The 13155-nt window shown below is 38.4% G+C and overlaps 1 protein-coding gene and 1 long non-coding RNA gene across 2 annotated transcripts in view; both read left to right on the forward strand.

Moving 5' to 3' along the window:
- Positions 1–4: 4 nt before the first annotated feature.
- Positions 5–4538, forward strand: LOC144016980 (uncharacterized). The gene is made up of 2 exons (XR_013283045.1): positions 5–1249; positions 1477–4538. It is a non-coding gene; the product is annotated as an uncharacterized LOC144016980 (long non-coding RNA).
- A 4780-nt stretch (positions 4539–9318) lies between these two features.
- The window catches only part of atosa (atos homolog A), a 29734-nt gene continuing 25897 nt past the window's right edge, over positions 9319–13155 (forward strand). The window contains exon 1 of the mRNA XM_077519794.1: positions 9319–10089. Coding sequence (XP_077375920.1) covers positions 10059–10089 — 31 coding nt within the window. The 5' untranslated portion in view covers positions 9319–10058. The remainder of the gene's footprint in view (positions 10090–13155) is intronic.

The following is a 13155-nucleotide window of genomic DNA, read 5'->3' on the forward strand; positions in this document are numbered from 1 at the left end:
AGACACAGCAATTGTGTCATAAAATAATAATAAATATTTTTTTAAAAGGTGCCAGTGAGTACTAGTTGGTCCCAAGGACAACTTGAGTATGCCATGGTTCAGTTCTAAAAATAGCTCACCCAGTGATGGGACACTGTTACTAAGAAGCATTAAAACAGAAGTGTTAATTAATTAATTTATTTAAACTTAACATGGGTCACATTTCTTTGGTACCAAGTATTCTGTATTGTTTAAAAATAAAATGCTGTTTTTATTTACCCAAATATTTAAAAAAATCAAAATAAAAAAATAATTGTAGAGCAGTAATTTTAATACTGTCGTACCACAATATTTTTGCTCACGGGTATCAAACTGTCAGAATCGGCCCATGCCTAATCCTTCCATGTTCTTTTGTTCAGGGTTATGTCAGGAGCATATCCCAGCTGATTAAAGCAGTTGCACAAAAGTCAGCTATATGTGAACTACTACACTACCCATTTTGCAATATTCCTAACCACTCTTCCATCCAATTTTTTGCGTGTGTGTTTGTCATATTCACATGTCATGGTAGGAACTTGAGCCTACCTAGTATTATGTGCTTTTGGGGATTGCATCACAGTCAACTAGGTAAACGGCTATAGTAATGACAGTGCAACATTCCTAATTGTCCATCTATTTTTGGGGTGTTTATTCTGTTTCAAAGTCATGTCAGGAGCTGGATTCTAGTCAAGTCACCTATGTTAACCACTACACTACTAATGGCGCAAAATTCTCGTGTGTCCGTCCATTCATCCATCCATTTTTATTTAGCATTTATCCTGTTTAAGACCTTAAAATTTTTAGAATGGTACCAAAGTCCACTCTATGAACCATTACATTGCCCATTTTGTAATATTCTTAGCCATTCATCCATTTTTATTTATTTATTTATTTTTTTGTATTTATTTTGTTCATGGCGACATCAGAGTCTAGGTATAGGGTGATTACGTAAAAGTCAAATATGTGAACCACTACACTACAATTGCCACAAAATTCTTTGTCGTCCATTGCATTTATACTGTTTGGTGTCTTGCCAGCTGACATATCACGTAATTGTGTGAAAGTCCACTATGTGAACCACTACATTCCCAGTGGTGTGATATGCTAATCTTCCATGTTTTTTTTTCTTCTCTTTTTAGCGCTTATTCTGTTCAGGGTCAAGGCAGGAACTGGAGCCTATCCCAGCTCACCTTTAACCAAAGAAAAGTCAATGTGAACCACTACACTAGCCGTGAGTTTACCCCTGTAATCATATTTGCTTAATTTAGCATACCACAAGCGTCAAACTTTTTGCCTTACGGATGCCTTGCTAATCAGTTGTATCTTCGCAACGAGCGATGTAAATGTTGCTGTTAATGCTCGCTGTGAAGGCCAATCAAAACGTGTTGTCACTGTGAGCCAAGTAGTGTTTTGCTTTTATTTATTGTATTGATTTGTGTGTCCATCAAACATGTCAAGTGGAGAAGATCAATGGTCCAATCACCTTCCTTTCCCTTCCCCCAACAATCCAAAGCCTGGAAAGCTATGCATTTCAGCACAAGGAGGAAAGCACTACACAGGGGAAAGCGTAGCACGTTTGATAAATTAGCCGGGCCCCTTGTCATCCTCCTCCTCTTTTTCCTCAAGGCCGCGCACGGTTAGCAGCTCTACATTTATCAGAAGGAGCAGAAAAAAAAGATAGAGAGGCTTCCTGAACACCCAACAAAACAATGTCACCTGCTGATGTTTTCTAGTGTGAAACCAAAGATGCTACCTCACTCAAGTTCCATATGTGATTTCTATCACTTTGACGATACCAAAGAAAACCAAAGATGTGTTGTTTGTTGCCTTTTTTTTTTTCTTTTTTTTTTATCAATGCACGGCCTCTGTGAGTGGTGGTAAAAGTCATGTTATAATCCCTGCATCTCCAATCCCTCCCCATCTTCCCCAAAAGCGCTCCTGCTCTTGATTCTAGCTCTGCATGGTAGTCACACTGATGTAGGAAAATATACCATCGTTGCTCAACAAGAAGCATACATGTTCAAATTTTGTGATGGAGGGGGGAAAAAAAGACACAAAATTTGGAAATGTTTGTTTTATTTTACAGCAAATATAGGCAGATTATTTGGGTTTAAACCTCCAAATTTGGCACAGAACATGTAAAAGCTGTCAAAATGATTAAAAGTGGTTCTTTGCTAATAACTATGCGCAATGGAACTTCTAAAGTCAAACCAAATTCATCAAAATAAGTCATGTCATACATAGCATTGTACTATTTTAAGAGTGGAAAAATAATGGAGTAAAGCAGAAGTCCTTATTTTTCTCTCAGGCAATATTCCGCCAAATTCCCCATAGGAATTAGAGTCGGTTTGTAGTCAATTGACTCAAAATATAAAAATTTAACAAGTTTTAATTAAAAAAAAAAAAAAAAAAAAACATGTCTCATTTTTAAAAATGTGTCTTGGTCTTACCACCTTTTTTCTCTGAACTTATTGGTTCCAAAACATCTGAAGAAAGAGCAAAACAGTTTTCTCAGATTGCCGAATTTCTAGAGCAATCGTTCTCAAACGTTTTAGACCGAGTACCAAAAGAAATAAAATAAAATAAAATAATAATAATAATAATAATTAGTTAGGGGTTTTATTCCTCAAAAGTATTTTTAATATTACTGTAAGCCACTGTAACATTATACAGTTTGAACATTGGATTAAATGCAAATAAGCAGTGACTCTTTCGCATACCACTAGAGGGTGCCTGCAAACCACCAGTGGTACAACACTTTCACAATCACAGGTTTTTTGTTTTTTTTGTTTTTTTTCCCCCCCTAAATGTTCCAAATGTCAACTTTAGAGGTCATTGTCTCCTCCTACCCTCTGCCTCCCGGTTGCTGTTTTTTTCTAGCTGTCCATCATCCTCATCATGCTATGCTCCTGACAGGTCACGATCCTTCTCCTCCTCCTTCACACCCCCAGGACGAGTGCCTTGCTTGAACCAAAGTGTCGAACCGCTCTTGACCTCTTTTCTCTCCTTTGACTTACCTCAAGCCTGTTGAAGGGCCGCCGCCGCCCACTCCCCAAGGAACCCTAGCCCCCGTTTTGTTTTTTTGTTTTTTAAATCACACTGTGGTGCTTTATTATCGCCAGCGCATGCAATGAAAACATACCAAAGCGACTCTCCCGAGCCTCCTTCCCTTCCCCTTTCTCCCACCCTTTTTCTCTCACCCAGGCCGTGCATGTCTTTTCCAAAATGTCTCTGAATACCTCATAGTGACGATTCCTTTGTGTACTTAGTTGTTCCATCTTTTTCGTTGCTTTTTTTAAAAAGACGTGTTTCAGGGTTAATGTATATTGAATGGAGGGAGAAGCTTTTTTTAAATAATAATTAATAATAATAACATTTGAGCTATTGAGCTCTAGAGTGGGCTACCACTTTCCTCGAATGCAGTTTTAGGAACTGTGATGTCATTTTCAGTTGACAGCAAGTGGCAGTACAAGGCAAAATGTCCACCACCAGATATATAAAACAGGTGGATTGTCTGCTTCATTCATATTTCACAAATAGAATATTAATCAGTCACAATGCCATGTTTCGACTACTGGTGTGTATAGACCTTTGTGAAGACAATATTTGAATTAACTTCCCCTCTATCTTACAAATGCCAAAAATTGAGTTAGCCCACTCTAGTTCTCAGCAGCTCATTTATGATTGGTATATTATTGCTTTTTAACAGGGTAAAACCAACTGCTGTGGTGTTGTGTTCATAGTCCCCCCACACCTGCCTTTTTTTTTTTCTCTCTGCTTATGTGTTGTGGTTTATTAATTTAAATGGGGTTTTTCACCTCCACTGTCTTAATTTAATTTATGCGTTTGTAGAAATTCTAGATTTGTACATAGTAGAGGAAAAAGTAAAGACAAAAAATTTTGTTACAGCGTTATGTTTGTGAGGCATTTTCATGTGTTTTAAACACTGCCACACCCCCTCCCCCCAAAAAACTGAAAAAAACTTTGTTGAACAGTGTTTGTATGTATATGTGTTTTTCTATTGTTTTTAAATGGGTATTACAGTACTGCACATCCAAAGATTTTTAAAACAAACCAAAAGAAAAAGGCGAAAAATATGTATAATGTTGAAAAGCACTGGCTTTCGTGAAGTAGACTTTTTCTTTGTATTTTTTTATATTTGATTTGCCATTCCAACGGGTAAAGAATGTAGAAGGATCGTGTAGGGGAATCTCCTGTCCAAAATGTACAATCTGCTGAAAAACATAGAGGGCTGCAAGTCCTGCCCACTTTGCTGCCTTCATGTACACACACGAGTGGCGGGTGGAGTGGGGGCCGGGCAGCCGGTCTGCCAGGAGGGGGGCACTGTGCCACGGTGATATTCTTGATGTTGTTGTTGTTTTTTACTTGTTTTTTTTCTTTTGTTTTTTCTCAAAAGCCGTGGCCCTGTTGCCGTGCCTCATCAAGTATCTGTTCTTTAGGTACGTACGTACTTATGTCATGAATATGAGCAAAGTCTAATAAAAGTCCAAAAAAGCTTATCCGAAGAATCAGTGCGCAAGTGTGTGTGAGTTTGATGTCATGTCCGTGTTATTTATATGTATATTTTTCAGTGTTTACAGCATACTGTTGTCGATACGATGTCCTCTCTTGTCATGCCAAAGACTTAAAAAAGATAAAAAGATCATCACTAGGGTTGCAAGTTGTAAACTTTCCATGGGGGAATAAACTGTAACTTTGCTACATTTGCAGGGGACTGATATTTGTTATATTTTGTGTTGATATATATATATATATATATATATACTTTTGTTTTATAAATTGCATTACTAACATGAATAATTATTTTCCTTACTTATAATTTCAGCTTCAATTTTTATTTATTTAATGTCATTAATTTATGTAGCATTAAAATAGTTATACATATACATTTCTATTATACATAGAAATACTTATGAATTCCAAGTTTTAAACGTTGATAATATTTTAACTTTTGTGACTTTTTAAAAGTTGTAATTATTTTTTTATTTATTTTTTTATTTTAAACAATGATTTGGCAGTACTTCAATTCCATAATGCTCACTTTCCTGATTGGTTGGGAGGAGTCATATGGTTCTACTACCAGAGAGGCACATGGATCATCCATTTTGACGTCACTTTAAATAAGATACAAAGTATGGTTCTTTAAATATTCCCTATAATTGAAATCATCCAGATAAACACAACTCTATTCACCTTTTTTTAGTTGTTTTTTTTTAAGTCAGTGTATCAAAAACAATGTAAACATTGTTGTTTTTTTAAGAAGATAGGCTACTTCTAAAAACACCCTCAAGTTCAACATCCTCATGGAAAGTTTCTGTATATGTACAACCCAAGTCATCACCCATTTACCACCAAAAAATAATCAAATGTAATCTATCATATTTTTAACCACTTCACAATATATATTCTTTTTAATAATTAAAGTGGTTTTAACACACAACTTCTCAAATTCTGCTTCTTGTCATTATTGCCGTGTTTTGATCTATTTGTGCTGACGTACAGCAGGCAAAGGGAATCAATAAGGCATCAAGTCAGATAAGAAAGTCAAATAAAACACGTCATGTTTGCCTTGGAGGAGAATGTGCTTGATAAATAGCCTAAATCGGTGATCAATGCTGTCTGGAGCAGTAGACATCAGAAGAAAGGCTCATATTCAGTTGTGTTCTTAGTCAGGTAGTCAGCGATTTATGGCGACAAAAGTCTGTTAACAGTCACATCATGGGGACTTACTGTGGCGTGCACCTGTGCGTACCAAAAATTAAATGCCCATAATATGCATCGAGGAGCTATTATGAAGATAGATGAAGTTTTTAGAACGGGCCCATTTGGTCACCAATGTGTGCGTGATGTCCTGGGGACCACAAATAATAAGGGTACTATTGTATCTGTCGAGTTTATACTAATATATTGTCCTTTTACAGTACAGTATATCATTTTGTATTGTCACTTTGTGGGGACAATACATAGGAGTCTCTCTGAATGTGCCTATAAAGATTTTACCGTTTTTTTTTTTGTTTGTTTTTTTTCTCTCCATGTTTTCGGACAAGTTTTGGGTACAAAACTGTGTTTACATATACTATATATAACACAATTTTGTACCCAAAACTTGTCCGAAAATATGACTGTATTTCATATAGTCACATCATGCCAAATATCAGGAAATCTTGTAGGAGGAATGTGGGAGATATTCTCAGGTGAACACGTGACTGATTTTTTATTTTTTTTGTCTGAGAGAGAGAGAGAGAGAGAGAGAGAGAGAGAGAGAGAGAATAATGCGTGTGCGCATGTGCAGAGCGCGATGCTGGAAAAGGGTAGAGGTTGCTTGTTTTTCATTTATCCACTAGGTGGAGCTACAAACCTGAATTTGGTAAATACATGTCAACTCACCACTTCTTTGTTTTCGCCACTGTTAGTTTATTCAGTTGACCTCCACCAAGGCCCAGTAACCTCAGGGAGGCATATATTTTAATTTAATCATTACTTTTCATGCAGAATAATATTTAAAAAAAAAAAGAAAAAAAAAAGAAAGAAAAGAAAAGGTCTGGGAACGTATGTATGTGCCCAACCAGTTCAAAATGATTTTTTTTTTTTTTTTGCATCAAGCATGGTAAATGTTGAGCGTCACTTCCAATGTGTATGGGAGTGTTCCTTTGATTGATAATTTACCATTCTAAATTTGATAATCAGTTTATTTATTCCAGTTTCAATTTTGGGGACATTGAGATTTTTTTTAAGAGGAAGTCAAGTCAAAAATGTTCCATCCATCCATTTTCTTAACCTCTTATTCCACACAAGGGTCGCGGCGGTGCTGGAGCCCATCCCAGATCCACAAGTGACACACTTCATCTTTAAATGCAAGAGATCCCACACATGACAAGGAAATATATTTGTAATTGGTGTGCTCTTATAGACAGCACACCGCACACATAACCAATCATTCCTAAACCAGATGTCTACCGTCGTACCAAGATGAACCTGTGAGAGGCAGCATGAAGTGTAATAAAGTAAATTTGCTACACTTTTGTATATAAAAACAGAAGTAGAAAAAAAACGTGTGCTATGTAATCTTAAAAAAAAAAAAAATGAAAACAATGAATTTTATGAAACTTGAGACAAGACGGCTTACTAAGGTTCTCAAATGTACAGACCTTAATTTTGTCAGACATTTTGGTGTAGAGCACCAATACGAGTCTGTTTGTGTAAACTTTGTTCCTTTGTTGGATAGAGTCAACTGCCTGTTGTTTGCAGAAATCCTTTGAACTTTGACCCTATTTTCACAGCCGCAATCCTTGTCTGTGATATAAAGAGTGGTGATGGACCCTTTTTCTTAACTTAAAGGAAGCCCTTTTAGTTTGTAGAAAGTCCAAGCATTTGAAAAGATGGTAGCCTACTGCTGATGAAATTCGAGTGTGTACGTATGTAACAAACAACACAGCGTGAAAACAAAGCTTGCATAAAACGACATCCCACTCATTAAAAAAACAACAACACATTTGTCCTTTTAAATAAGAGTAGATTATTTCATTGTAAAGTTATGCTATCACTTTTTTTTTCTTTTTAGCAGATGTTTCCAGGTCACAAATAATAAGCCATTTTCTGGGATCATCTTGGAAGTTTTTAATTTGAGTCTAAATGAATTGTTGTATCAACCCTGCGATGACCAGCCAGTCATATACAGTATGCATATTACATTATATTATATTAAATTATATATTTTGAAAATCCCAAAAAGTTGATAGGTCCTACTACTACTAGGTGCTTAAGTTACTCAGCAACAGACTCAATACTGAAAAGCGCATTGTCTTAACATCGACGATCTTTGTATCCATACTACCCAACCACTCGCCAGAACAAAATGTTCGCCACACGTGCACACGTGAACACGCTTCCAAATCCCCTGTCGACCAATCAGCTGGCAGATTCTAGCGCCGGCCCGCCTCCCTTTCGCTTTGTTGTGTCCGTCGCAAACTTGACGCTTACCGCGTTTTATGTAGCAACACGCATGTTAGCTCTTGTTGAAAGTTTTCCTTTTTTAAACGCTTGACGGTTGCCATGGATGCAAGCTCACGTGGAGGGGGAAAAAAGAGGGAAGTGACGACGAGCGGGGCTGTTGTTGGGACACGTGACGAGAGCTGTGCTCATGTGTTTTGACTTCTGATGGGCGTTCCGGCTCGCCACTAGTGATGTGGAGCATTTGGCTCGGCGCAGTTCGAATCGAGTCTTTTGGCTCCTTTTAACATGCAGTTTTGATCATTTTGAATCATTTTGTTTTCACATTTTGAGTAATTAAAGGTGTTTTTGATTGTGGCCACTGAATCTCATTCTTATTCACTGTAATAAAAACAATCACAAGTCAATTATTACACAATGTTTAACACATGTAATACTCGTAATACTCGTAATACTAATAATAATCGTAATACTGTGTTTTAACAATATTACATATTTTATTTATTTATTTATTTATTTATTTATTTATTTATTTATTTATGTCATATGTGTGCTGTTTTGGTATGCCAGTTCTACTTTACAACAATTTATCTTTTTTTTTTTTTTTTTTTTTTTAGATTTTTATTTTTTTAAAGTGAGGGCAAAATAGGTAAAATATTTGCATTTTTTTATTTTTAATTACCTGTAAAAAAACAAAAAACAAACTTAGGCTCATTTTTTTAATTACTGTTTAGCTATCCAATTGTTTAATATTCAAAATGTAAAATATTGTTTTACTCATGTTTGTGTATATTTTATAAATGTGACCATTTGAATCGTAATTTCTGGTTATTTTCCATTGTAATTTTTTTATTAATTAATTTAGGTTGGCAATCAGCTCAAGGTGTGCCCGAAGCCGGCTGGGATAGGCTCCAGCATCCCCACGACCCTTGTGAGAAGTAAGAGGTCAAGAAAATGGATGAATGGATGGATGGATGGATGGATGGATGAATTCATTTAGAATTGGGAAAAACATTTAATGATATATTTGTGTTTATGCAATATTTTTATATTTTATTTAACTGACATCTGAATAAAACAATAATTGATACTCACTGTTAGATGACACTTTTGATGTTATAATTAACCAAATATTTGAAAAATATTTATGTATGTATGTATGTATGTATTTATTTATTTATTTATTTATTACATCAATAAACACCTTAAGGCATTATAATGAAATAATTTCTAGCGAAGTCCTGAGGGTGCAAAATACAAAACGTCACGAGCAAGAGCCATTGCTTTGTGCCGATTCGTTCGCGATGACCCAACACTAGTTTTGACAAGCCGAGTGGGGAGGGAAGAACCCATGGAGGAGTGTGTGTGCGTGTTGAGGAGGAGGAGGAGGAAGACGAAGAGGGGGTCAGACTGTAATAAGCATCACGACCAGGCAGGATCACCGTGTTTCTTTCATCCGTACTTGCTTCGTTTAAATTGGCCGTTTAGCAGTCGACTGGCTCGCCAGTTTTTAGTCGCGAATGAAACGTTAGTTTAAGCCCGAGCGGAGTCGTGCCCTTTTTTTTTTTTTTTTTTTTTTTTGCGTTGATGTGGGAGAGAAAAGTTTTGAAATGAGTCAACAGCAGCCAAGTCGATGGCGACCAACGAAGAAGACGCGCTGATCACGTACGAGTCGTAGTTGAAGTTAACTATCTGTGTTACTATTTGCGTTATGGCTCAGGTGGTGGAATTTAAAAGGGGGCTGTCACTATAGCTCAGCTCGCCAGTTTGTTTAACAAAAGAGGCTGTCGTTTAAACAAAGCTATTTGGCTACCACCACCTCCATTATTACCCCCGAGCGAGGCACGACTGTTAGTAGTGGGTCTCGCAGGTGTCTTTTGAACAAAATGGCAGAGTACAGTAGCATGCTAACAAAGCGACGCTTTGTAGCGGGATAGGGCCAAGCCAGCCCCAGCCAGGCTGCGCCGCAAAGGGGGTTGTTGACGGCGAGCTTAACGCGGGTTCGTAGGGTTGGGGGTCTACTGTTTGCTGTCGAAAGAAGCGAGAGGGGAGAAGACCCCGCAAGCCTGATGACACTGGACAACATGAAGCCCGAGAGAGGTAGGTTGAACACCCTCAAAATGGACATGATGTCACTTTGTTACCTCACTGCATCCTTATGTGTTTGGAATAGTTTCTGAGACATGATGATGTCACTGTGTTGCCTCGCTGTATTTATGTGTACGTCTTGCCTAAGCAAATGAGGACACCCATTTTCTGCTACTCCATGTCAGCTTATTTGTTTTCCCTTTTTTTAGTAGCAGCCCTGTTGTGGAAATGAGGCAGCCCGCCTTATGCTCAGCAACCTGTTTACATGTCTGCAGCAGTGATCAGGGTGAAACAGGGACAAGTGGGGATGTGGCGGGCACCCTTGCTTGTGATTATGTTAATTCCACACAGGCGCTCATTTTGGAGACGCTGTCTGCATTTCTGATCATGAAAAATCTGCATTTACTGATTGATTGTACACTGGTGACAGCGGCGTGATGAGATTAGCTGCAGTCAATCACGGGGGTGGCCCTGTGTGTTTTGATGAGGTTATGAAAGACACAGAGTTGTGTTGGTGACATACACCTCTGCTGTCAGTCTCATGTAATTGCTCTTGAGGGCTTCTTTTGTACAGAAGCAGACATCTTCCATGATGTGATGGATCAAAAAATATATATAAAGGGCATTGCCGCTTGGGTAATTATAGCCTCCTATATAATGTAGCTTGGCATGCTGGGTCAACTGTGAACAGTAAGATGGCGACAGCGGCTGTCATGTGCCGTCATGATGGTCACGACCGATTGAGTGATAGCGAGACGTTTTACGGCCGTGTTCTCTTTTGTGCGTTTGCCTTTTGTAAGACTGATTGCAGGATTCACACTGCTGTGGGGATGGTGTTTTCATGTCACAATGATCTAATAAAAACTGGATTTTCCCATGTGTGTTTGTGGTTCACATATAGTAGTACAGTACTTAACTTACGCATGCACAAACTTAACATTTTTCAGTGTTAGGGGTTGTTTGTTTGATAGAAATCCGCTGAGCATTTATTTGATAGCCATGATAGCTAATTTGCTCTTTGTCTTCACTAGTACAACTTTGGCATACTAGTAGTATGACTAGTGTCCAACTGTGTGTAGGGCCGTAACGATGAATAAAATAATTACAAAAAAGATCAAAGTAAATCAGAATATTTTTTTACCAATGGATTAGGCCACGACATACGTAGAAATAATTTGGCACAAAGATATTGAACCAGTCCGTCTCTGTGTGCCCTGCGATTGGCTGGCAACCAGTTCAGTGTGTACCCTGCCTACTGCCCATAGCCAGCTGGGATAGGCTCCAGCACCTCCGTGACCCTTGTGAGGAGCAAGTGGTTCAGAAAATGGAAACCAAATGGTAAAGAGAGTGTAAAAGAATTGAATTTCCTAATTTCCTAATTGGAAAATGCCTGTGAATTCAAAGTGACACTCAATGATTTTGCCTCCAACATATAACAAAAAAGAAAAATCAGTTTCTCTTGACTAGTTGAGGCAGCTCAACTAGCCTTTTACAATTCAATGGAATATTAATGAGAGAGTTTCCAAACAATAACTTGTTGAAGACCATAGGCCTCTCTGCAGGGCATCTTAACGACACAACATTCGTTTTGCATTCCAAAAGAATGATACCATGCAAGGTTGGGGCGTGACTTCAACTTGGAGCTCCACATGTTGGGGGATCTTCCCATTCATCCAGGTCATTTCTCACTCCCATCACAACTGGACTGCTCTGGTTGTCGTATGCTGCGGCAAGACCAAACGTGAGTTGAGTGGCGGCCAGTTTACGTATATAGTCAATGCAGTTTGCACGCTTTGACCATTTTGTCGGAGTTTGCAAATGTGAACTTTCCATGGTGTTGGCCTCGCCTCAGCAACAGCCAGTTAGTGTCGAAAATACTAGTAGTACTTAAGATGTCACATGCAGCAGCACAAGCACAGACAGACACACACATTGTGCTCAACTAAAAACTTTTAGGACAATATAATTGCAGTCTGTGGGACCACTAGAACATTTTGCAAATGCTGTTGTCATGCAAACTATCAGCCATGTTTTCAGTTACAAATGTGGGCATTTCAAGGCTTCCTAACGCTGTTGTCATGCAAACAAGCAGAAATGTTTTGAGTTTAAAATGTTGGCATTTAAAGGATCGAAAGATCTGTTGTCATGTATAAACATTTCAATGTTTCCAGTTAAAACTGATCTTGTATAAATGAGCCCCCCAGTCTGCGCTTCACCCGTCATGGACTATCACAGTGTCATCTTGGCGCGACGCTGGCTGCCATGTTCCAATTATGACAGCTTGTGCCAGTAGATGCTGGCCCACAGTGGTAAGTCTACCCCATGACTGGCAGCCAGCGGCGCGCTATTGTGAATTTAGAACATGCTGTATTGTTCCGATGCGGGTGAACTCGGTCGGGATGCTCACTGCCCAGACGCCTTCTCTTGTCCACTCCCCTCGTACGGCGTTGCTCACAGAAAGGCACTGCAGTGCTGAGAAAAGGTGTTTACTTAGCAACTGAGCATGAAGGAGAACAGAGCAGGCACTCTCACTGTGGGACGCTCATTTGAGGCACCCTTGGCAGTTCTAGGTTGGAGGGACGACTTGTCTGGACTTGTCCAGAAGTGTGCCATCTGTTGTTAAAGAGAAAATATTAACTCTGCTACCCTACATGTGTCAAAAAGGGCTAATAATCTGTTTGTCTTATTTGAATTTCGACCAAATATTTACAAGTACCCTTCAAAAGTCAACTAAAATGACCATCTTGTGCTGCAAGTCTCTTCATTGATTATATAAAGTAGTGTTATGCTATTTCTTTGCATTTGGATTTTTTTGGGTAGATGCCACTAGAATGAACCAAACACATGGACTGGTACATAAGGAAGTATCTGGCTTTTGAGCAACCCACCAGTTAGAAGTCACATCTTCAGACATGTGTAACATACTGATCAATCCTCATCTGTCAGCAATGACGGTTGCTGCTATTAGATTGAGGCGTAAATCAGCTCATCTCGCAGGATATTTCCTGTGATTGACCTACCGTACAGCAAAAGATATGGCCCACAAAACCAACAAGTGTAATGCATAAAGTAGGTGTG

The sequence above is a fragment of the Festucalex cinctus genome, chromosome 4, assembly GCF_051991245.1.
Source record: "Festucalex cinctus isolate MCC-2025b chromosome 4, RoL_Fcin_1.0, whole genome shotgun sequence".
In the NCBI taxonomy this organism is placed as follows: domain Eukaryota; kingdom Metazoa; phylum Chordata; class Actinopteri; order Syngnathiformes; family Syngnathidae; genus Festucalex; species Festucalex cinctus.